This window comes from Trachypithecus francoisi, unplaced genomic scaffold (genome assembly GCF_009764315.1).
Source record: "Trachypithecus francoisi isolate TF-2019V2 unplaced genomic scaffold, Tfra_2.0 Lachesis_group3, whole genome shotgun sequence".
Taxonomy (NCBI): domain Eukaryota; kingdom Metazoa; phylum Chordata; class Mammalia; order Primates; family Cercopithecidae; genus Trachypithecus; species Trachypithecus francoisi.
Window position 1 is genome coordinate 18,492,238 of NW_022681468.1, and position 24,129 is coordinate 18,516,366.

The 24,129-nt window shown below is 43.6% G+C and overlaps 1 protein-coding gene across 3 annotated transcripts in view; it reads left to right on the forward strand.

Moving 5' to 3' along the window:
• The window catches only part of PTPN21 (protein tyrosine phosphatase non-receptor type 21), a 90,742-nt gene extending 67,005 nt beyond the window's left edge, over positions 1-23,737 (forward strand). For all 3 annotated transcript variants that reach the window (XM_033191679.1, XM_033191677.1, XM_033191678.1), the window contains 9 exons: positions 3,123-3,183; positions 3,810-3,894; positions 8,912-10,344; positions 15,757-15,894; positions 17,083-17,304; positions 19,470-19,598; positions 19,787-20,021; positions 20,446-20,606; positions 21,251-23,737. In XM_033191679.1, the coding sequence (XP_033047570.1) occupies positions 3,123-3,183; positions 3,810-3,894; positions 8,912-10,344; positions 15,757-15,894; positions 17,083-17,304; positions 19,470-19,598; positions 19,787-20,021; positions 20,446-20,606; positions 21,251-21,379 (2,593 nt within the window). In that variant the 3' untranslated portion in view covers positions 21,380-23,737. The remainder of the gene's footprint in view (positions 1-3,122; positions 3,184-3,809; positions 3,895-8,911; positions 10,345-15,756; positions 15,895-17,082; positions 17,305-19,469; positions 19,599-19,786; positions 20,022-20,445; positions 20,607-21,250) is intronic.
• The last annotated feature ends 392 nt before the right edge of the window (positions 23,738-24,129 follow it).

A 24,129-nucleotide genomic window follows, 5' to 3' on the forward strand; every position in this document is an offset into this window, starting at 1 on the left:
ACAGATTCTAGTGATTTCTTCTCAGTTATTTAGCAGCACCCAGCAACATAGTAACTGCCCAAAACGTTTGGAAACCACAACCAATAGTTACATGGTTTTCTCTTGTCTGCAAAGTTGAGGATAGTTGGTCTCGGAGTAAACTGCATTTATTAGAACAACGCCAAGAAGAAAGAGAAGGTTAGACTATTAGAACTGATGGTGTGGCTGCCTGGGTCAAGCACTTTGGCAGGTACATGCTTTTATAGTTTGTTTTGTTAGTAGAGCCGGCTACTACAGTGGGCAGTGTTCGCCTCCACACTGGGTGCTGCCGGCAAGAGCGCCAAGTTAGCTATCAGTGTGGGAGGGCCGCCCATGTGCTGAAGCTCCGCATCCTTGGGTTTTGTGTTTTATTTTTGCCCCAGGCTGGGCAATTATAGACATGTTGTTGGAGTTTGTTGACAGAGAATTCTGTCGGCAACCCTTGTGAATTTATAGTACTTTAAAAGTTTAAGTTCAGTCCATCTGGACAGTGAGTCTCTGCTAGACTGAACACAATATTCAGAGGACCCAGTTTGCCTAAACCTAGTCCTGACAATGAAGAATAACCAGAGACAAAGTAAATTTCAAGGCTGCAAAAATGCAGTGTCTTCAAATTCTGGGTACTATCTTTTTTTTTTTTGAGACGGAGTCTCACTCTGTCTCCCAGGCTGGAGTGCAGTGGCGTGATTTCGGTTCACTGCAACCTCCGCCCCCTTGGTTCAAGCGATTCTCCTGCCCCAGCCTCCTGAGTAGCTGGGATTACAGATGCCTGCCACCATGTCCAGCTAATTTGTGGGCACTAATTTTAAGGAATATATTAATGTGCAGTTAAAGAGTATTTGTTTTTTTGTTTTTTTAAAAAAACCCAGACACACCACGCAGACTTGTCTCACCAAAATAAATACTGGAAGAATGGAACATCTTTTGGAAAAGAGACATTTATTTTTCATTAACAGCCTGAATACTTTCCAATAACAAAGAATATGAAATTATTTATAAAAGCTAGTAAAAGCAGTTGTAATCACCTGATGTTAAAACTAGTATGTACTAGTTTTCTTTTTATCTCAAGAGTCTTATAAAAATAAGCTAATATTCAGGGTTTTTGAATATACTAGTTTTCAGAGTGTTAAGAGTAATGTTAATTTATGAGACGTGAGGCTTGATATTATGGTAAATTTGCTTAAATGGATTGAATATTCACTTTGTCATGATGGATTTTCTAGTAATTAGTCCTTAGAACACTGTAACCAAAGGTCACAAAATACTTTTTTTTTTTTTTTTTTTTTTGAGATGGAGTCTTGCTCTGTCACCCAGGCTGGAGTCCAGTGGTGCGATCTCGGCTCACTGCAAGCTCCGCCTCCCGGGTTTACGCCATTCTCTCGCCTCAGCCTCCCGAGTAGCTGGGACTACAGGCGCCCGCCATCTCGCCCGGCTAATTTTTTGTATTTTTTTAGTAGAGACGGGGTTTCACCGTGTTAGCCAGGATGGTCTCAATCTCCTGACCTCATGATCCGCCTACCTCGGCCTCCCAAAGTGCTGGGATTACAGGCGTGAGCCACCACGCCCGGCCAACAAAATACTTTTTTAATCAGTAATTATGTGTTACATAAGTACATGAACCAGGAACAGGTGGTAAAAGGTCTAAGAAAAAGTGCTTTGACAAACTACATGTTATCCACAAAGCCAGGAATTCAAGTGTGTAGGTTCCCAGATCTTGCAGTAAAACTGACCACACAGAAGAAAAAAAAAAAATCTTGACTTTATTTAAAATCAATAGTTACAAATGGGCTTTTCTGTTTCTTGTTCCTTTTTTTACTTTATTGTTTATTTAAAGATAGAACTTACCATGTGAATAGTTTAAAATCTCACATTATCAGATAAGTATTCGTCAGCACTCCCTAATACATTTAGGTGCTTTTTTTTTTTTTTTTTGACTGGAATCTCGCTCTTGTTGCCCAGGCTGGAGTGCAATGGCGCAATCTCAGCTCACTGCAGCCTCTGCCTCCTGGGTTCAAGTGACTCCCCTGCCTCAGACTCCTGAGTAGCTCGGTATAGGCACCCACCACCACTCCCAGCTAGTTTTTGTATTTTCAGTAGAGACGAGGTTTCACCATATTGGCCAGGCTGGTCTCAAACTCCTGACTTCAGGTGATCCACCTGCCTTGTCCTCTGAAAGTTTGGGATTACAGGTGTGAGCCACTGTGCCTGGCCTTAGGTGTTTTTTAAAAAGTATGTTCAAAACAAATCAAAAATTTCTTGCAAAGAAAGGTAAATGGGTTTACCATCGGCTCACTGAACCAAATCTTGTACCTTGCTTTCCTTTGGTTCCTTAGAGGAAATGTAGATTTTAAAAATATATATGTTTGAATTTTTTTTTATATTTGAGTTTTTTAAAAGATGGGGTCTTGCTATGTTGTCTGGGCTGGTCTTGAACTCCTGGGCCCAAGATGCTCCCAAGAGGCTGGGACTACAGGAGCATGCTTACTGCACTTGGAAATGTAGTTTCTTGTCACTAAAATTATAAATTCATTTCTTTATTATGTTTGTAGTCTGTGGTTAACAGACTTTTAATTAAAGGCAGTTCTTACTGCTTGAGGCTTCTGGGTTGACAGTGGATGGTTCCCCGGGAGGAAGGTTAGTGGAGAGATCCAGGGCTCCCCCAGTGAACAGGAGAAAACACATTTGCATTTGCACTGAATCCCACTTCTGTGGCAAATGTGTGGGTGATACAGCCTTGTCTCTTTCCCCACTGCTTATGGCTAATCCAAAGGTTTACTTGGATGGGCCTGGCAAAGATGCTCTGATCCCTTTGTGGGTCCAGGTGATGATACTGTGTGGGGAGCCTGAAACCACAGGGCAGGTTGAGGGGTTGGGGTAGCAGGAAAGGACTGAGAGAGAAACAGGCGCATACCACCACACCCAGCTATTTTTTTTTTTTTTTTGGTTAAAAAAAAAACTCCCTTCTTTTCTCTGACTTCATGACTTAGATAGCTTGTCTTTTTTTTTGCCTTAGAAGATTTATTATTTTACGTTCCTAATCTTGTTTTGGTAGAATTTAAGAGACAGTGTGTATGTGCTCTTCTCAGAAACATCCTATTTTATAGGCAAACTCAGACTGTCACAGTGAACCCAATCAGGAGGAGGTCTTCTTCAAGGATGTCTCTGGTAAGAAACAAGGAAAATATGATTGCTTTTATATTTTAGTGATGTTTTTCCTTAATAAAATATGCTTTCAATACTGTTAATTTTGAGTTTGAACCATAAAAGTGTATTGATATTTCATCATTTTAACCAAAGAAATGGTGATTTTTTTCCCATAGGTCCAATCTAGTATTTATATTATTATATTATACATATTTGAATATTAGGTCTGACCTTAATATTAGGAACTTAGACTGTTGGCCAAGAGTAATCCTAAGTTGGTATATATTTAAAATATTAGATGACTTTAATAAGATTGATTATAATACATATAAGCTTCTTATGTTCAAATGTTTATACAAGGAAATCTGTATCTATTCCTTCTTGCTCTTAGCTTTTTAGATGCAGATTTTCTTGTGGAGCCTAATGCCCTTGGTATCAGTCATAGGGCTTGGCATTGCCATTTGGGGAAACATAGAAAATGCTAGATATGATAAGAACTACTGTGTCTTCATGTTTATTTTCTATATATAATATATTTAATTCCTTCAGAAGTTTATTTTTAACAGAAAGAATCCAGTGGATAATAACTTTACCTGTATTATATAAGCAATGTGTTTTAACCCTGTGTCCAACTCTCCATTTCTTAGCCTAAACCCCAGCCCTACGTGATGCCTCCCCCACCACAGCTGCACTATAATGGACATTATACAGAACCATATGCTTCTTCCCAAGGTAAAGTACACTGTTTCTGCCATGCCTTATATAGTTATTACTATGGATAAATCTGTGAATGCTTGGAGATTGTGAAACCTGGACAGTTTTTGGCTGAAGTTGCACCCCAAATTGCATCATGATAATAGCTATCCTGGATTCATAAAAGAAGCCAATATATTCAGTTTTTTTTTTTTTTTTTTTGAGACAAAGTCTCAATCTGTCACCCAGGCTAGAGTGCAGTGGCGTGTCTCAGCTCACTGCAACATCCACCTACCAGATTCAAACGATTCTGGTGCCTCAGCTTCCCAAGTAGCTGGGACTACAGGTGCGCCACCATGCCTGGGTAATTTTTGTAATTTTTAGTAGAGATGGGATTTCACCATGTTGGCCAGACTGGTCTCAAACTCCTGACCTCAGGTGATCCGCCCCCGCTCAGCCTCCCGGATTGCTGGGATTACAGGTGTGAGACACTACATATATTCGGGTTCTTGAATATATGTAAAAAAAATGCAGTATCAAATTTTGATGCGCCACTGATCTCAAATTTGGCCAATGGGAAACTATCAAGCCTGGTTCCTATGTCCTTTTACCACCACTCTATTAGCCTTTAAGTGCTTCTTTGCTATCTGACAAAGAATTCCCAGGTTTACTTTTCTTCCCCTGCCAGAGGCTTTCCTATTGTAAAAGTTAAACATGTGACTACTGCAGTTTTCACTTGAGAAGTATAAACAATTGTATTTGTAACAAACTCCCAAGCTGAAGTTTAAGCAGTGGGGCTATACCAAATGCTAAGGAGGTTTATGCAGATGAGTATTTCCACATCTTAAGAAGCTTATCTTCAACCTGGGCCACAGGGCCAGACCCAGTCTCTATCCAAAAAAAAAAAAAAACAAACAAAAAACACTGGGCATGGTGGTATGCGCCTGTGGTCCTGGCTACTCAGGAGGCTGAGGTGGGAGAATTGCTTAAGCCCAAGGTGGGGGTGGAAGTTGCAGTGAGCCAAGATTGTGCTACTGCACTCCAGCCTGGATAATAGAGGGAGACTATCTCAAATAAAATAAAAAATAAAAAAACTTAGAATCTGATAGTTAAGACAGGTGTACAAATAACTTTGTCTTTCTCCCCCTGAACCCCCTTTTGTGGAGAATGGGGTCTTGCTATATGTTCAGGCTGGTCTCAATCTCCTGGGCCCAGGCTGTCCTCCTGCCTCTGCCTTTCCAAGTGCTGGGATTATAGGCCTGAGCCACCACTCCTGGCACAAATAACTTGAATATGATAGTTTTTCTGAGACAGCATGTGCAATTACCATGCTCCTCAATGGAAGAGAGACTCATCACATTGGGGAGATTGAGAAGAACTTTCTGTATCTGAAAAGATGGGTGGATTTCAGCAGGTAGAAAGGCAGGGACTTGACTGGCGTTGCTGTTGCTAGTTTTGGGGATAGTGAACGCCATGCACAGAATGAAGCAGTGCGTGTTTGGAGAGTAGAGTGGTCCAGGTTCCCTCTCGGGTAAGGAACTGGTAGGGAGTGATGCATGAAGGGACCAGAAGGTGGGATGTGACTATTGCTTGTGTCGGCCCTGGTGTAAAGATGAGCGTTTTCATGCAGTGAGGTGGGTAGTAGGGAGGAGGGCTTTGGATGTAGAGCCCGAGAGTGCCCCCCTCGCCATGTTCTTCTATTTCCTCCCTCTCGCGCCCTGCCCTTGTCTGGTACTTGCAATCCTGGCCCCTCCCACTTCCGGGACCTGGCTGTCCTCTGCATTGTGTCTCATTTCGCCCTTCATTCTCTTTCCTCTGTCTATAAACATCCTAATATTGTTTGTTCTCCTCGCTTTAAGTGATGGTTTGAGTGATCTGCTTTCCTTTCTCACTGACTTCTTTTTTTTTTTTTTTTTGAGACGGAGTCTCGCTGTGTTACCCAGGTTGGAGTGCAGTGGCGCGATCTTGGCTCACTGCAAGCTCCGCCTCCCAGGTTCACGCCATCCTCCTGCCTCAGCCTCCAAGTAGCTGGGACTACAGGCGCGCACCACCACGCCCGGCTAATTTTTTGTATTTTTAGTAGAGACGGGGTTTCACCGTGTTAGCCAGGATGGTCTCGATCTCCTGACCTCGTGATCCGCCCGTCTCAGCCTCCCAAAGTGCTGGGATTACAGGCTTGAGCCACCGCTCCCGGCCTGACTTCTTTTTTTTTTTTTTTTGAGACAGAGTCTCGCTCTGTCACCCAGGCTGGAGTGCAGTGGTGGGGTCTCGACTCACTGCAAGCTCCGCCTCCCAGGTTCATGCTGTTTTCCTGCCTCAGCCTCCCAAGTAGCTCGGACTACAGGCCCCCGCCACCACACATGGCTAATTTTTTTTATTTTTAGTAGAGACAGGGAGGGTTTCACCGTGTTAGCCAGGGTGGTCTCGATCTCCTGACCTCGTGATCCGCCCACCTCAGCCTCCCAAAGTCCTGGGATTACAAGCGTGAGCCACCACGCCCATCCTTTCTCACTGACTTCTAAGAGTACTCTCTGTGTGCTGCTTCTGCTTGCTGGTTACCACCCACTCCTCTGCCTTTGCCACTCTGTTAAAGCAGCCCTTTCCAAGGCTCCTAGCACCCCCACATCCCCTCACCATCACGTTCAAGCCTTTGTACCTTCTGGAAACTCTCCTTCTGGCATGCTGGGTTTTTCCCTCCTCCTTCCCATCAGTATTGTTTGGTGTGCCCTGCAGGTCTGTCCTGTGGCCTCTTCCCTCCCTCTGTGAGCTTCCCAGGGGTCTCATCCACATTTAACTTTTCTTTTCTTTTCGGAGACAGAGTTTCGCCCTTGTTGCCCAGGCTAGAGTGCAGTGGTGTGATTTTAGCTCACTGCAACCTCCACCTCCTGGGTTCAAGTGATTTTCCTGCCCCAGCCTCCCAAGTAGCTGGGATTACAGGCATACTCCACCACACCCAGCTAATTTTGTGTTTTTAGTAGAGATGGGGTTTCTCCATGTTGGTCAGGCTGGTCTTGAACGCCCAACCTCAGGTGATCTGCCCGCCTTACCTCCCAAAGTGCTGGTGTTACAGGCATGAGCCACCGTGCCCGGCTACAGGATCATTCTTTTGCCTAGTGTTCGAGACTTCACACCATATTCACTGAGCCTGCTCTTCTACCCTTACTTCCCAAGTTATTTTACTCCTCTGTAGCTATCTGACACTCCAGCCACCCCATGTTGCCCAGGGGTGCTCCCTGGCTTTGCCAGTGCTGCTCTGCACCCCCAGGTACCCTTACCCCATGCACCCTTATGTTCACATGCCATCCAGACCGGATAGGCAGGGCTGTGCTGTGCTGAGAAAATATTCCATTCCAAACTCTCAGGGAAGTAATAGTAAGGGTCACCTGTCCATTGCACACTGCACTAGCAGGAGGGCTCTGCCCCCTGTGAGTCTGCAGTAGGAGCTTGAGCTGGAGAGCCTCTTCTCTCTGGAATGTTGTTGGTCAGTGTTGCAGCTGGAATAGAGCCTGGAAGCTGGCTTTTAACCCTCTGTGCACTTACCCTTGACCATTACTAGTCGCATTGCTATGCTTGGTATCAAGGGGTGAGGAGGCGTAATCCTGCCTGCTCTGAGAGGTTGAGAGACCTCACTTCTGATGGAAGCTGGACATGCCCACCTCACCCACTTACCCCTCAAGTCCCCTTAACTGCCATATCTTCTGCGAGGTGGTTCTTGGTTCTCTCTTCCTTGTCCCCATCAACCCAACCCAGGCTGGAAATGACCATTCCTTCCTCTGGACTCCTGTAACCTTTTATCTCTTCTCCCTTCCCTGAATTATGGTGATTTCATGCATACCTTTCCCCTTTTCTTGCCTGTATTCCGTCTTTTTCCCCTTCTATTCTCAGTATTGCCTTTTCCACATAACAGTCCCATAAATGGCTAGATGGTTTGTGGGGTGCAGAAGCAGGGAGACTAGGTGGATATAGAGCTAGTTCAGACAAGCCTGGGGTAGGGGCCCGAGCTGTGACAGCAGTGCGAAAAGGGGGATTGCAGAGATGGAGCCATGACCAAGCTTTGCATAGACAAGGAAAGCACAGGGACAAGGAAGTGCTATGTGTCAGCAGAAGAATACCATGGAGGTTTGAATGCTATTTCATCACAGCCTTATGTGCCACCAGAATAAATTGTACCCACCCTATTGTGGCATATTAAGTATCACTTAAATCACTATGGAACTTTTGAAGCACAAAAATAATGCCTTTCAGAGGAAATTGTTATTTGAAGGAGTTGGCTGCTGAGTGTTAGAAATCATCTAGGGTTAGAAATCATCCTCAGTAACAGAAGGCAGGTGAGCTACACATTGACTAGAAGAAACATGGCCCTGTCATCCGTGGGCAGGGACACATGCATAGCTATTGTAAGGTGAGGTTAGACTGATTGTGTTAGCCGCAGGTCTGGATCTTCCTGAAACGTGGGGGCCAGGGCAGGGGGCAGCTGCAGCTGTTTTAATGTGACTCCTCTTGGCTCTGGACACTTTGTGGGCTGTGTGGCAGCTGGTGACACTGTTGGACCAGAGAAGCTCAGATCCTGCTATACCATTACCCTTTTACAGTCAGAGCTCGCGTATTCATTTGGGAAGAACAATCAATCAAAAATTCCATTAAGGAAATGCTTACAGACAGTCAGTGCTTGAACTGGCTCAGCAGCAGCAAGACCACATCCCTACCCAGGGAAGAAAGAGTCCCCAGCCCAGTGCCTTGAATGGTATCTCTGCCTCAACTTCCCCAGAGTTCCAAAAAGTCTGCTAGTCTGCTGTGTGTGTGGTTTAAGACAGGGTCTTACTTTGTCACCCAATGAATGCCACCCCTTAAGTAGGCAGAGCCATCCCCATCCTATAGATGAGGAAGCCGAACTCCCAGGGTCACTCAGATAGTGTGGCTAAAGCTAGGTCATTTTGGCATGGATTTTTACAAGCTGTGTTCAAAATGTCCTCAGAGGTAAGGGCCGATCTCAATATTTGGTTGGAGTAATTAGTCCAATTAAAAAAATCTCATTTTGAACTCATTCTTTTTCTAGATAACCTCTTTGTGCCCAACCAGAACGGATACTATTGTCACTCTCAGACAAGCTTGGATAGAGGCCAGATTGACCTCAGTGGTCGGATTCGTAACGGCAGTGTCTACAGCGCACACAGCACCAACTCCTTAAATAATCCTCAGCCCTACTTGCAGCCCTCGCCCATGTCGTCCAACCCAAGCATCACCGGGAGTGACGTCATGAGGCCTGACTACGTCCCATCCCATCGGCACAGCGCCCTGATACCCCCGTCCTACCGCCCCACCCCAGACTATGAGACTGTGATGAAGCAGCTCAACAGGGGCCTGGTGCATGCGGAACGGCAGAGCCACTCGCTGCGAAACCTCAACATCGGCAGCTCGTACGCCTACAGCAGGCCCGCGGCGCTGGTCTACAGCCAGCCCGAGATCCGCGAGCACGCGCAGCTCCCCTCGCCGCCGACCGCGCACTGCCCGTTCAGCCTGAGCTACAGCTTCCACAGCCCGTCTCCCTACCCCTACCCCGTCGAGCGGCGGCCCGTGGTGGGCGCGGTCAGCGTGCCCGAGCTGACGAACGCGCAGCTGCAGGCGCAGGACTACCCGGCTCCCAACATCATGCGGACGCAGGTGTACCGGCCACCCCCACCCTACCCGCCCCCCAGGCCAGCCAACAGCACGCCCGACCTGTCCCGCCACTTGTACATCAGCAGCAGCAACCCCGACCTCATCACGCGGCGCGTGCACCACTCGGTGCAGACGTTCCAGGAGGACAGCTTGCCCGTGGCGCACTCGCTGCAGGAAGTCAGCGAGCCCCTCACCGCCGCGCGCCACGCGCAGCTGCACAAGCGGAACAGCATCGAGGTGGCCGGGCTCAGCCACTGCCTGGAGGGCCTGCGGCTCAAGGAGCGGACCCTGTCCGCGTCGGCGGCGGAGGTGGTGCCGCGAGCCCTCTCGGTGGGCTCCCAGCCCAGCGTTTTCACGGAGAGAACGAAGCGGGAAGGGCCGGAGGAGGCGGAGGGTTTGAGATACGGCCATGAGAAGTCCCTGTCAGACGCCACCATGCTGATCCACAGCAGCGAGGAGGAAGAGGACGAGGACTTCGAGGAGGAGAGCGGGGCCCGGGCGCCCCCTGGACGTGCGCGCGAGCCCCGGCCTGGCCTGACCCAGGACCCACCTGGCTGCCCTCGCGCCCTGCTCGCCGGGCCCCTGCACATCCTCGAGCCCAAGGCCCACGTCCCGGACTCGGAGAAGAGGATGACAGACAGTAGTCCCGTCCGCACGACCGCAGAGGCCCAGCGGCCCTGGAGAGATGGGCTGCTGACGCCCTCCATGTCAGAGTCCGACCTCACCACGTCTGGCCGCTACCGAGCCCGGAGGGACTCCCTGAAGAAGAGGCCGGTGTCGGACCTCCTCTCTGGAAAGAAGAACATCGTGGAAGGGCTCCCGCCCCTGGGGGTAAGCCCCGCAGCGAGCAGTGCCTGGCCAGGGGACCGCGCCTTCGCCCTGGCGGTTCTTTCACTCATCGCGTCCCGTGTTTTTCAGCTCCTCTTGTTCTAACGTTCTTCATTCCCCCACGTCACTGTCTTTTTGTCTAATTTTGAGCACATTTAAATTTACATATGGAAATCATGGGGATCCACTTGAATTTTAGTGGTTTTACTGGAGATAATTATTATAGATGAAGTGAAAAGGTAAATTCACAGGGCTTTGTCGAAAGGAATGGAAAAGAGAAAAGGTTTTAGTAACGCAGTGTTAAGGGAAAGACAGTTAAGATTTCATGACTTTAGCCAGGATTGCTTTAGCCACCCATTAAAAATACTGTGGGTGATGCGGCACCCCAGGAGTGCATTTGTTTAGTTTGTTGAAGAGATAATCTGAGAAAAGCATCCAGGAAAGTGTTCCCAATCCTAATATAATTCTCCAGGTTGGAGTGTGTGTGGATATAGCTTACATATCTTGGCTGTGATTCTCCAGAGTGATCCTGGAGTTGGGAAGGTGGCACTTTGTCAAGGCAAATCCTGAGACGTCCAGGTTTCTTAAATTTAAAAGAAAGATGAATTCAACTGAGAATCTAAGGAAAGTCCCTTGTAGAAGATGCAGTTCTTTAATATTCAGCCTCATAAATAAATATGAATTAAACACTTTTTACCTACTTTGAAGCAAAATATAAAAAAGCATAATAGCATCATCTCTAGCTGCCATCCTTGGAGCATTTACCATGGGCCAAGCGTTTCCTCTACTTTTCTGGTCTATTTACAGTAAGCCTATTGTTCTGCCTGTTTTACAGTTGAAGAAACAGACTTAGATATTAACTAACTTTTCAAGGTCACATGACTAGTGAGTGACGGAACTGGAATTTTAAACCCATACTTAGCAGCCCGTTCTGTTATCATCTACATTGTCAATGTATGTTCTGCATTGAAGTATACTGTATATATTCTATTAAGTCATAATTATTTGTTGAAGCCTTGCTAGTCTGTCTTTCACTGAAACTTTTAAACTCAGTCCTCAACCTGGGACTAAGCATTTGTGGCCTTGTGATGAAGTGTGTCCACCCAAAGTTATTTTGTTGCAGTGCTCAGGCTTCCAGCTTTTTCTGGCCCACATCTCCACTCCTCATGCCCTGCACTTGAGTCAGGCTAATTAGGGCCTCCATCCTATCTCCCATTGGCTTCCAGTGTCCTGGCAACTAGGGTTCTCCTCCCCCCATCGCTGCTAAATTGCAAACTCAGACAGGAGGGCTCATTTCAAGTGTGGTTCTGGTCTAGTGTATGAGATCCTTTAAGATGCTGCAAACATCTTGCTAAACAGGAAAAAACCCACACTATTATAGTGCTTATGAAAGAGATTAATGTACAAAAACCTACTTAACAAAAAAGTACCATAGATTTAAATTTGCTTTTTTTTTTTCTTTTGAGAAGAGTCTTGCTCTGTTGCCCAGGCTGGAGTGCAGTGGTGCGATCTCGCCTCACTGCCTCCTCTGCCTCCCGGGTTCAAGCAATTCCCTTGCCTCAGCCTCACGAGTAGCTGGGACTATAGGCACCCGCCACCATACCCAGTTAATTTTTTTAATTTTTAGTAGAGATGGGGTTTCACCGTGTTAGCCAGGATGGTCTCCATCTCCTGACCTCGTGATCTGCCTGCCTCAGCCTCCCAAAGTGCTGGGATTACAGGTGTGAGCCACCACACCTGGCCTAAATTTGTTTTCTTTTAATAAGTTTTGGGTTTGAATTTTAAGTTGATTTTTAAGTTTTTCACAAGTGTACAACATAACTCACGTACCTGAACAGTAAAGGCCAATGCCTTTAGCGGACACAGATTTAAGAGTGTAGGGAGCAGTGATTCAGGGATAAGATGTGGGTAGATTTTCCAAAGTAACTCTACCTGAATCCCAGAGCCAGCTGGACAGAGTCCTTTTATACTTCACACCCTTCCCATTGCATTAAGAACTGTCTGTTTTTATGGTGACTCAAGTACTTTCCCCAAATGCTATTTGAGTACAGCTAAGTACTCAGGCCTATTTTATCCCTGTATGTTTTGAATGGGGTCTGGTAGGTTCAGTTAAATCTGAGGACGTTGATCAGTTTGGTTCTCTTAAAAGAACTTTTCTCTCCCATTGACTTTTTTTTTTTTTTTTTTGAGACGGAGTCTCGCTCTGCCACCAGACTGGAGTGCAGTGGCCGGATCTCAGCTCACTGCAAGCTCCGCCTCCCGGGTTTACGCCATTCTCCTGCCTCAGCCTCCCGAGTAGCTGGGACTACAGGCGCCCGCCTCGTCGCCCGGCTAGTTTTTTGTATTTTTAAGTAGAGACGGGGTTCCATTGACTTTTAAGACCACAATATTAGTAAAATTATGTGAGTTATGGTTTTGGTCCTTTTTGCTTAAAGGACTCTACTTAAAGAATGGGTATGGCAACTGTGGTCACAGGAAAGAGCAAAGGTCCTACGAGTTAAGAACCTTGGGGCCGAGTCTAGAGCCTGCCATTTTTTAGTTCGTGGTGACACGGTCAGGACCCTTCATGCGTCAGAACCTCAGCTACCACATCAGATAACCTCAGATCACGAGGACGGTCATCCCTGCTCTGCCTGCTTCATGGCATTATGTCCCACACGCAGTTAGGCATGAAAAAATACCTCCTGAATTATATGATTCAGCATAACTGATCTTAACCAAAGATTTGCTTTTATTTGTTTTGACACTGATTACCTTGTAAAAGAGGCAGCCATGTGGCCTCAGACAAGCTATTTAATCTCTCTGTGACTCAGTTTTTACATTTGTAAATGAGAGGACCCCAGAGAATTGTTGGGGGAATAAAATGAGTTCTGGCACATTGAAAGAGCTTAGTCAATATTAACATTACTGTGAGGTGGCATCATACATTTAACTTAATGGTTTTCAAGAGTGGAAAAGGCCAATCCCCTGGTGTCTCTTCTGACCTTTCATAGTAACATGGGGTTGCCATTATCTTAACGGTTACAACAAACTTTCTAATGTGAATTAAGGTTATGGAGGTTTAGTATTAAAAACAGTGAGATAAACTGCAGACAAGTAGGAATGATTTTAGAATTCTCCACCCATCTCCACCTCCAGCGACCTGATTGTTATCTTAAAGGCAGACTGGTTTGGGTGCTCATACATCTACATAAAGATTTTCTTTTTGTTGTACCCTTTAGTGCAGTGGTTCTCACATAAGAAATCACTGTGCAGGGTATGCATTAAAATCCTATGCTTATATTCTAAGGGCTAATTAAGGCATATTCAAGGCTAGTTTTGACTACATACAACATTCTTCCATTACTGGCTTTGAACTGACCTCACAGCCAATCAACTTTATCCAGCGTGTCCCAGTGTGGGATATTTTGAGTCATTTTCAGGCAGAGAAGTGCGGGAGCTAGCTCATATTGGCTGGCAAGAGCCGACTTAAATTTTCAGGAATCTTGTGAGCCAACTGATGTGACGTTAACAGTTTGAAATTGGCTATGATGGGAGTATTTACACCATGGATATGGGCTAACACCAATCAAAACTTCCTTCTAAGAGCCAGTTGTTAAATATTACCAGCACATCACTGTTTTCTGCACGTTAGAACCATTAAATTTCAGCCTAAGCAGGAACTTTTTAGTATGTATGCCTGTGTCTGAGTGTATCTGTCTCTTTCTGTCTAGGTGAGGCTTATAGAGGAAAAGTGACTTGATGTGAACCCAGGCCTCTGCTGTTTCTAGTCTAGACTGCATTATGTGGGGAGCTCATTATCAAATATGAATTATAAAATTAAAAATTAATCCACTTAGCTTTTTGAGTTAGGTACCAATCGTAGTCTCCAATTACAGCAGCAATCTTTTAGGATTTTTTCCCCTCTTACCAAGATGCCTTTTCCCTCTGTTCTTGCGCCATTATCATGGGGCTTCCTGGCCTGTTACAGGTTGAGAGAGCTGGAATAACACTGATTTTGTTTACAGGGCAGAACCATTTTTTTCCAGTTGGGGCTACTCATTATATTGATGTCTTCCAAGGAAGTGCAGTATATCCAACGAAACTTAGCATTTTTTTTTTTGAGATTGAGTCTCACTCTGCCCCCAGGCTGGAGTGCAGTGGCACGATCTCAGCTCACTGTAATCTCTGCCTCCTGGGTTCAAGCCATTCTCCTGCCTCAGCCTCCCTAGTAGCTGGGATTACAGGCATGCGCCACCACACCCAGCTAATTTTTGTATTTTTAGTAGAGATGGGGTTTCACCATGTTGGCCAAGATGGTCTCAATCTCCTGACCTCATGATCTGCTCGCCTCGGCCTCCCAAAATGCTAGGATTACAGGTGTGAGCTCCCGCGCCTTGTCAACTTAGCGTTCTTATGCTTATTATTCTCAGAGAGGAAAATCATGCGCTAATAATAACTTTAGGAAGCACCTGATTTCAGGAGATAAGATTTTGTTGATGCCTTCTCTTCTGTCCTGTCCTCCTGGTGTTATGATGGAGATTTTAGCTCTGTTTTATTTTCCTTGTTTAAAAATGTAGCCGTTCTGAGAGGTAGTGTGATCTAACCTGGGTCATCCAAGTCCACGCTAGAACGTAGAGTAGCATATGAGGAGGGAGCTTCAACACACAAAGGGGGCTGCTGCAGAAAGCATTTAATTTTTTCAGAATAACTTAAAGAATTTATATATTTTAAAAATTATAAAAGCTGGCCAGGCATGGTGGCACATGCCTGTAATCTCGAGCACTTTGGGAGGCCACCACAGGAGGATTGCTTAAGTTTGGGAGTTCGAGACCAGCCTGGGCAACATAGTGAGACCCCATCTCTGCAAAAAACACAGAGACTAGTTGGGCATGGTGGCATGTGCTGGTATTCCCAGGTACTCGAGAGGTTCAGGTGGGATTGCTTGAGACTGGAGGTTGAGGCTGCAGTGAGCTAGGATGGTGCCACTGCATTCCATCCAGCCTGGGTGACAGAGTGAGACCCTGTCTCAAAAAAGCAAAACAAAAACAAAAAACGATAAAAGCTTATTATAGTCAAGTGATTGCATTTAAAGCTTTTTTTTTTTTTGGACTTCAGCTGATTTTTTACATCTGTCTTGTTTTAAAAGGAATGCGGTCTGCCTGGAGCCTCACCTTTCATTACAACAGAACTTTGTAACCAATCGTGTTTCAAAACCTTCTATCTGGAAGACTTATCAGGGCTTTGGCCTTGAAAGGAATGTCTTCCTACTAATGTTTGGTAAACAAGTGGTGTGTGAAGGAGTGTAATCTTTCTGGGTTAACTGTGAAAGGAGAACACTCCCTTTATGTGTTCCTGGTCTTCAGTGCATTGACATTTCTTTTCACGGGGTTGTATTTGTGTGTATTTCATATATACATATACATTCTTTTACAGGGAATGAAAAAGACTCGAGTAGATGCAAAAAAAATTGGTCCTCTTAAACTGGCTGCCCTAAACGGACTCTCCCTATCTCGAGTGCCTCTGCCTGATGAAGGAAAGGAAGTGGCTACCAGAGCAACAAATGATGAAAGGGTACGTATGGGGGCACACGGGGCTTTGTTCCTTCTCTGGAACAACCGGTAAATACTACGCAAATGCTTTCATGAGCTTTTGGGGAATTTTCTAACGCAGTTTAATAATAAATGATTGTTAAGGAATTTTGTAATATGGGCCTCAAAATTGGGGCAAATGTATAGCTAATGTCTATAGATAATTTCAGGTTGGAATGCTGATTTTTTGTTTGTTTCTCAGTGTTCTTTTTTACCTTCTCCTGGCCTTTTGGGGCAGTCTTGATTTTGATGGCCTTAAAGTGAGAAGAAATCTACAGAAATACAGGAGCATACACAGGAAAGACAGCAGACATTGACTTTATTATATTGAAAGCTTATCTCGAGAGTAGTTTCTCAATTTTTCAAAACTTCCTATTGTGCCTGAGGTATATTTTCTAAGAGGTTTTATTACATCTAAATCAAATAGGCACACATTTGCTTTACAACGGGATCCTGGAGGTAGTTTCCAATATTTCCTACTGCTTTAGTCTTTTATATATCGTATGATATAAAATGAAAACGTGTTCATAGATGTTGGAACTCATTATCCATCCCCTAGATTTACTGTTCCCCAGGAGAATTCCATCTATTGGGGTCACAAAATTGACCACAGATCTAGAGAAAATGAATTCAACAAATTTCTTTAGGCCAATTTTCAACTTTAAACAAAACTTTGCATTATATTTCTCACCAAAATGATTGTCTTTTGTTCTTTTAACTCTTGTTGTTGTGGCTTGTTAAAATTTTAACTTTGTTTTCACCTAGAATTTTGTTTTTGTTTTTATTTGTTTTGGTTTTTTTGAGATAGTGAACCTCATGGTTCACTGCAGCCTCAACCTCCTGGGCTCAAGCAGTCCTCTTGCCTCATCCTCCCAAGTAGCTGGGACCACAGGCATGCACCACCACACCTGGCTCATTTTTTAATTTTTTGCAGGGATGGGGTCTCACTGTGTTGCTCAGGCTGGTCCTGAACTCTTAGGCGCAAGTGATCCTCCCTCCTTGGCCTCCCAAAGTGCTGGGATTACAGGCATGAGCCACCGTGCCCAACCTAGAATTTTCAATATTAGACAGTGCTAGATGTGAAGCAGAAAACAAAATTCCAAATACACAGTCAAAAGGTAGCCACGACATGTGGCTGTATTCATGTTATTCCACATATTCTGTTTTATAGTGTAAAATTCTGGAACAACGATTAGAACAAGGAATGGTATTCACAGAATATGAAAGAATTCTTAAGAAACGGCTGGTTGATGGGGAGTGCTCAACAGCACGACTCCCTGAAAATGCAGAAAGAAATCGATTCCAAGATGTTCTTCCTTATGACGATGCGAGAGTGGAGTTGGTCCCAACTAAAGAAAACAACACTGGTTACATCAATGCATCACATATTAAGGTGAGAGGAACGCCTCAAGTAATAAACAGCACATGCAGTTTCAGTTACATTACAAGAATGGTAAGAATTGTATTCATATCTGTTTAGAATGCAGATATTTTAAAATTTATTTCCATTTTATTGTTTTAAACACTCTAGTTTTGAACATTTGTGACAAACTGTACTGCAAGCTGGGAAATCCACACACCAGTGCTAGGTAAAAAGTGTCTATCAGACAGAGCCAAAGTCATGTCTCTCCATGTGCAAAACCACTCTGCCCCCGACACGGTTACCAGGACTCAGGGCACACCTATTTGCCTGGCTTTTTTTCTTTTGCCTTTTTTGAGATGGAGTCTTGCTCTGTCACCCAGACTGGTGGAGTGTAGTGGTGTGATCATGGCTCCCTACAGCCTTGACCTTCTGTTGCCTGGCTTTAGAACTTTGTCCTTCTAAATCTGAAGACCTCTTTTTAGCTCATAAATTCTTCTAGGAGCCACTGAATTGCTAGTTTTTCCTCATCACATACCGACATACATTTTTATGTAACAGAAGTGTCTCGGCTTTTTGATGGTGTTCACAAAAGCTTTCAAAAGGTGCCATCTGTTCTCTTTGCATACTCTTTGTAATAATTTTTAAGTATCATTTTGTTCTTTGAAGAAGTGCTTTTTTCCTGGAACCAGTATAATGTCATTAAACTGGGGTGATGTTTATGGTGAGAGAGAGGGGGTCTAGTTTTATTTTTCTGCTTATGGATATCAAGTTTTCCCACCCCATGTATTTAAGAGACTGTCCTTCCCCAGTGTATGTTCTTGGCACCTTATCTGGGGTAATATCACTGCCATGAAAATGGACAAAATGATGATTCACAACACATGCTGGAAAAAAGCCAGATGTTCCCTCTTCCTCATTGTACCCTTTGTTCATGCTGGCCACATTCAATTCTTTATTTTGGGAAGGAGAAATCTCATGGTGAGTGAAGGAGTAAGTGTGGACAGGTGGTGTTTTTTTTTCTTTAGTTTGCAAGTATTATTTGAGAAGGGAACAAGCTGACACCAAGGCTTTCTGGAGCCTGGAAGTCTGCCTGTGAATGCCAGTACCCCTTGATGGCTTTTGGGAATCTATGCACATACTATTTTATTTTTAAATATAATATCAGCATACTCTACTTAAAAACCGAGCATTTCTTTGAAATAACTCATCCAGTCTCTTATGACTAGATGGATAAGAATGAATGATACTGTAGTTCTGTAGTGATATTTCAAAATCTTCAGCAGCCACTTGCAGAATAAAGAATTTGATAGACCTGGGTCTGACTCCTAGATCTAAAATGAGGTGGGACCTCACTTTATAAGCTGTGTTGTGGGACCTCATCTCAGTTATATGGAAATAAATAAATGATGACACCTACCCTGCCGGCTTCTCACTAGCCCCCTCCTCTTCCCTAGTACTTATTCACTGTTATAATCTGCTACTCATCCACAGTGGCAGCCACTGGGTGCTCAGTGAGATGATGTGGAGGAGTGACTAGGGGACTGGCAGCCCTGAGTGAGAGTGCATGTGGCACAAGGCTTGGCACTGGGTTTTACATTTAGTGAGCGTTTGGAGACAGTTATTGTCATCACTCAACATTGGTGAAGCCAAGATTTAACCCAGGTCTCTTAACTATAAATCTAGTAATTACTGTTGTATTAGACTGCTCTCAAGGAAGTTAAATCTTAAGTGGAAACTTAATATTATTGTGGAGAGTGACCTTGACTCAGAAGTTCAGAGGTGAGACTATCAAGTAGGAAGTTTTTTTTTTTTAAAGAAGAGGAATCGTGGCTGTAATAATAGCTACTTATTGAGTTATATACCAGGTACCATAGATACTGACTCAGTCCTCACAACGACCCTATGAGGGTAGGCAGCATTTTTATTTTATAAATGAGAACTGAGATTCAGCAAGGTTAAGCAGGTTGCATAGATATTATGTATATTCACAGTACCTAAGTTTATAAAAATGTCAGTAATGCAAATTGTATTCACAAGGGAAAAGATGAAAAGTCTTTCCTTATTCTGCTGAATAATCCAGTTTACTACTTTTTTACTTTTTTAAACAACTTTTTTAGTACTACCATGAATGTATGCATACATACCTATGTATATTATACACACATGTCAATTTTTTTAACCTTTTCTAATCCCAGGTCTCTGTCAGTGGAATTGAATGGGATTATATTGCCACACAGGGACCATTACAGAATACCTGTCAAGATTTTTGGCAGATGGTATGGGAACAGGGAATTGCAATTATAGCAATGGTGACAGCAGAAGAGGTAGGTATTCCTTTCTCTTAAGTGATTTTCTCAGCCTCTGAAGAACAGTTAATGTTAATCATCTAGAATCCTGACCTGTGGAGAAAAAGGCAGGGTAGGGTTGTGGTTCTGTTTCAGATGTGCCATCTGTGTGAGAAGGGCATCCATTGCCGGACCTCGAGTCATTTAACCGTGCTCATCTTTAACAGGAGGGTGGAAGGGAGAAGAGCTTTAGGTATTGGCCACGACTTGGTTCCAGGCACAACACTGTCACCTATGGAAGGTTTAAGATCACGACCCGCTTCCGCACAGACTCTGGCTGCTATGCCACCACGGGCCTGAAGATGAAGCACCTCCTTACCGGGCAAGAGAGGACCGTCTGGCACCTCCAATACACAGACTGGCCTGAGCATGGCTGTCCAGAAGACCTCAAGGGATTTTTATGTGAGTGACTTTAAGTTTGTTCCCAGGACAGCTGCCTCTGGAGCTGTTAAACAGAGAGGAACATTTATGTTTCTGAAATATTTCCTTTATGGTCTCTCATACAAGCTTTGGACTTGTTTTAACATAAAGAATACAAGTGTTTTGGGGAGGGTTAATAAGAGGTTTATAAATTATGATTTGGTAGTGAGTAGAATGCCACAACTGACTGAGTATCTCCCCCATTTCATTTTGTAGACCAGAAAGTGGGCAGAGGCAGTGACTTGTTCAGGGTCACACTGTCCCTTGGTGGTTGGGTTTGGTTCACTGGTACCCAGTGCTCTTTATCTGCAGTCCTGTTAATCAGTGGAGAGAATATGAAGATTGAGTCGTCAATGTGATACGCCTTGATCCTTGAGTATTTTTCTATTTCTTTGATTTTCCACAGCGTATCTTGAAGAGATCCAGTCTGTTCGACGCCATACAAATAGCACAAGTGATCCCCAAAGCCCAAACCCTCCGTTGTTGGTCCACTGCAGTGCTGGGGTAGGAAGGACTGGCGTGGTTATTTTGTCGGAGATCATGATCGCCTGCCTGGAACACAATGAGGTGATGGCACTTACGATCGCCTGGCCTTTTTGGGTGGAAATAAGGCTGGGGAAGAGAGGGACGTAGTGACCTAATAGCTCTTTTTGCGCACATTTCCTTGGACTCTGGTGGCCAAGATGTTACTAATGTTTCCTGCAAAAGCTGTGTCTTCTTGGAGAGTCTCAGTACTAATTAGCATATTAAAGACTGAGAAGTCATACGATAAATAAAGCTGTTTAATTTTGTTTTACTTGCCCAAGGTTTTTCAAATTTGAGCTCAGAACTCTTTTTTTCTGTTTACATTTCAAGGATGATTCATGCTGCCCAGAGCCCTTGAGGGAAATAGCTAGATATTGATAGCACACTATGTTTTTGTAGAATCTTGGTATTTAGTGAGATATGGTAATTATGTCCAACCATACAGAGTCAGTGAGCTATACCCAGGGAATGTTGAAGAAATAGTCTGCATGGACATTCTATTTATAGTTAAAACTAATCCGAAAATCAGAAGTAGGCAATCATGGCTTATTTCTAGAAGATGCTAAGGTGGAAAAGAGACTGTGTGCATCTCCTAACCAGGTTTCTGCCAGGACACTAGTGTCCTCCCATCCTTTCTCTCTCCCAAGGGGAACGCATTATCTTCATTACCATTTGTCTCAACCTAGGTACTGGACATCCCGAGAGTACTGGACATGCTGAGGCAACAGAGAATGATGCTGGTGCAGACTCTCTGCCAGTACACGTTTGTGTACAGAGTCCTCATCCAGTTCCTGAAAAGCTCCAGGCTCATCTAAGCTCCCAGATTTCTTACGGGGCCAGTCATGTGAAGCGTTTACAGCTTTAAAAAAAAGCGCTTGCCTAACTCATACTTTCCCCCCTTGACACTTGATCCACGCAGCGTGGCACTGGGACGTAAATGGTGCAGTCTGAATGGCGGCGCACTGAAGGAAATGTGCGAAGCACAGGCTGAAGACGGGTTTCTAACCTGGGAAAGGTGCTCAAGGAGGACTTGGTTTCAAGGGCCTTGCCCTGCCCTGGTCTGTCCGGTTTGCAGTACTTGCACACATTTTGGAGATTGTATTTTCTAGACAATGCTCTATTTTACTGAAGCTATGCTGGGCAATTCTGGCAATCATTAAAGCACATAGATTTCTGTCTTAAACTAATTTTTGATAATGGAGTTTTATTTTATGATATTTAGGGATTTTCTAGTGAGAAGCAACTTTGTGTAGGGATGATCCACAGATATGAGTGGCTCCTATATAACTTTGTATTTAAAAATCATGTTATCTTTTGTAATTTTTTGAAAACCTTGGTTACTTAATGGTTTAGTTACCAAACTGAAAACTATACTGAGAATCTATAAGTGTTATTTTGAAACATCAAAAGGATTTTTCTATCCAGAACATTTTTTATCCTAAAAATTCTATATAGTTGTACCTTCTCCATTTTTCAAATGAGAGCTCAACTCATTTAGATACTGAAATGAGTCAGTTAATGTAAAGTTGGGGATGAAGGCACATTATTTAAAATGTAAGAGAATAAACATTATTTTTTCAGTATTACTCATAAATCTAAATGAATTTGATTTCATTGGTTGAAAATGAAGTGAAAAACAATTGCCCAGGGTGGTTTTAAGCACTTTTTTTGTTAAAAACGTATCTGAGTTTTAATGTATGTGTTGTTTTGTAGATGGCACAATAACAATGGGCCCTGAGAAGTGTTTTGGGAGAGATTAAGGACTAAGAGTATGTAAGATGACTAGGACAAGAGTAGGGGGAGTGTGATGGTAAATGCAGGAAGGCTTCGTCTTTACAAAAATGCAGTATTATCTATACTCAGACTGAGGTGCTGGGATGGAGAGCAGGGGCTTGGAGTATGGGGGCTGACCCCACAGCACTGTCCCCAGGGAATTCAAGTCCTCTCACAGCCAGTGACTTACTCTGTTTCCTTGGGGTTTTTCCCACCTAAACCTGTATTGTTTCTTTTTCATAAATAAATTCAGCATTATAGTATCATTAAAAGAAGTCTTGAAGAGGCGTATTTTTCCTTTTGGTTGAAGGAAGGGAATAGTTAATAATAGTTTTCACCTCTTCTCCCACAAAGTACAGTCCAAATTTGTGCACAGAGATTGCTATGGTATTCAAGAGGTACTTGCATTTTAGCTCCTTAATTCCCTGGTAGGTGTTAGCTGTTTAGTGCCCCCTCACCCATCCCGTTTAGGCACATCCCAATAGACAGAACCAGGCTGAGTGACAGGCGGAGAGTGTCATCTCTGGCCCAGATTAAGATGGCCTCATCAGAATGACCGTTGAGTAGGTACGGATGAATGGAATATTTAGTGGAGGAACCCTTTCCTTTTTCCTTCTTTTTGGGGTCTCTTCTTAAAATGAAAAGCTTCCAAAATATCAAATCTAGGGCTGTTTCCTAAATTACACTATTCTAGGCATCATTTCCCATGTCACTCCTTAACTCACTTCTTTGAGCACAAGTATGTTGTCAGCCACAAGACAGGACTTCCTAAATAGTGTGTGCACCAGCCTAACTCTGCCTTACTCAGAAACCAACCACCTAAGAGGAAACTCAGAAGATATTAATGAAAACTAATCGAAAGTATGCATACTTCTCATGTAGGAACAAAATTAAAATTTTACATTTTTATTTTACAAGGTAAATTACATTTTGTAGCAACAAAATGTAAATTTTGTAAATACAAAATTCTTTTTAAAGTCCTGTTTAAAGAACAATAGAACTAAGTGAAAATATTCAGAACGAGCTCCTTAGAAGAAAGGAGTAAGAATTTTTTACTGGGACTATTTCCCATCTCTAGAAAAAGTGCTTCTTCCCTTCCCCCTCCCTCCCCATGGTACGTTTTTGTGAAAATGCTTTTCTATCAGGTTTAAACAGTTTGACGTAGCTCATTGACAAGAACATATTGTAAAACAAATATAATTAAAGAGTAATATATGGTCTATTTGTGTTCCTGTTGTAATAATTTGATAAGTAAACTTCTGAGGGCAAAATTACTGTTTAATCTATCACTCTTAAAATGTTGCATGTTTGACATCGTTCCTAAGAGCCATGTAATTTTAAACTTTTAATTGCAGTTAGTGAATATGAAAGGATTTCTGAATAAAAATCTATCCACATTACTAAGCTTTGAAATAGTGTGATTTTCAAGAGCAAACGAGAACATTGAGGGTTCATAGGTTTACCGCCTCTGAAATTAGTATATTAATGTCTGCCAAACGTACACAGTGCTTCATGTATCTTAGTGTCTTTAATACAAATTATCAAAATGTGCACTTCTACAAAAAGTAGAGTTATAAACCAATGTTTTCCACTGATCAATTTTGGTATCTTTGGCATCAGTTTTCCTGATTAGTGGGGTCTTTTGATGAAATAGTTTAGCTGATAGTTTTAAGCACAGAAAGTACTCATTTTATTTTTTGTTTTTGAGACAGAGCCTTGCTCTGTTGCCCAGGCTACAGTGCAGTGGCACGATCTCAGCTCACTGCAACCTCTGCCTCCTGGGTTCGAGCCA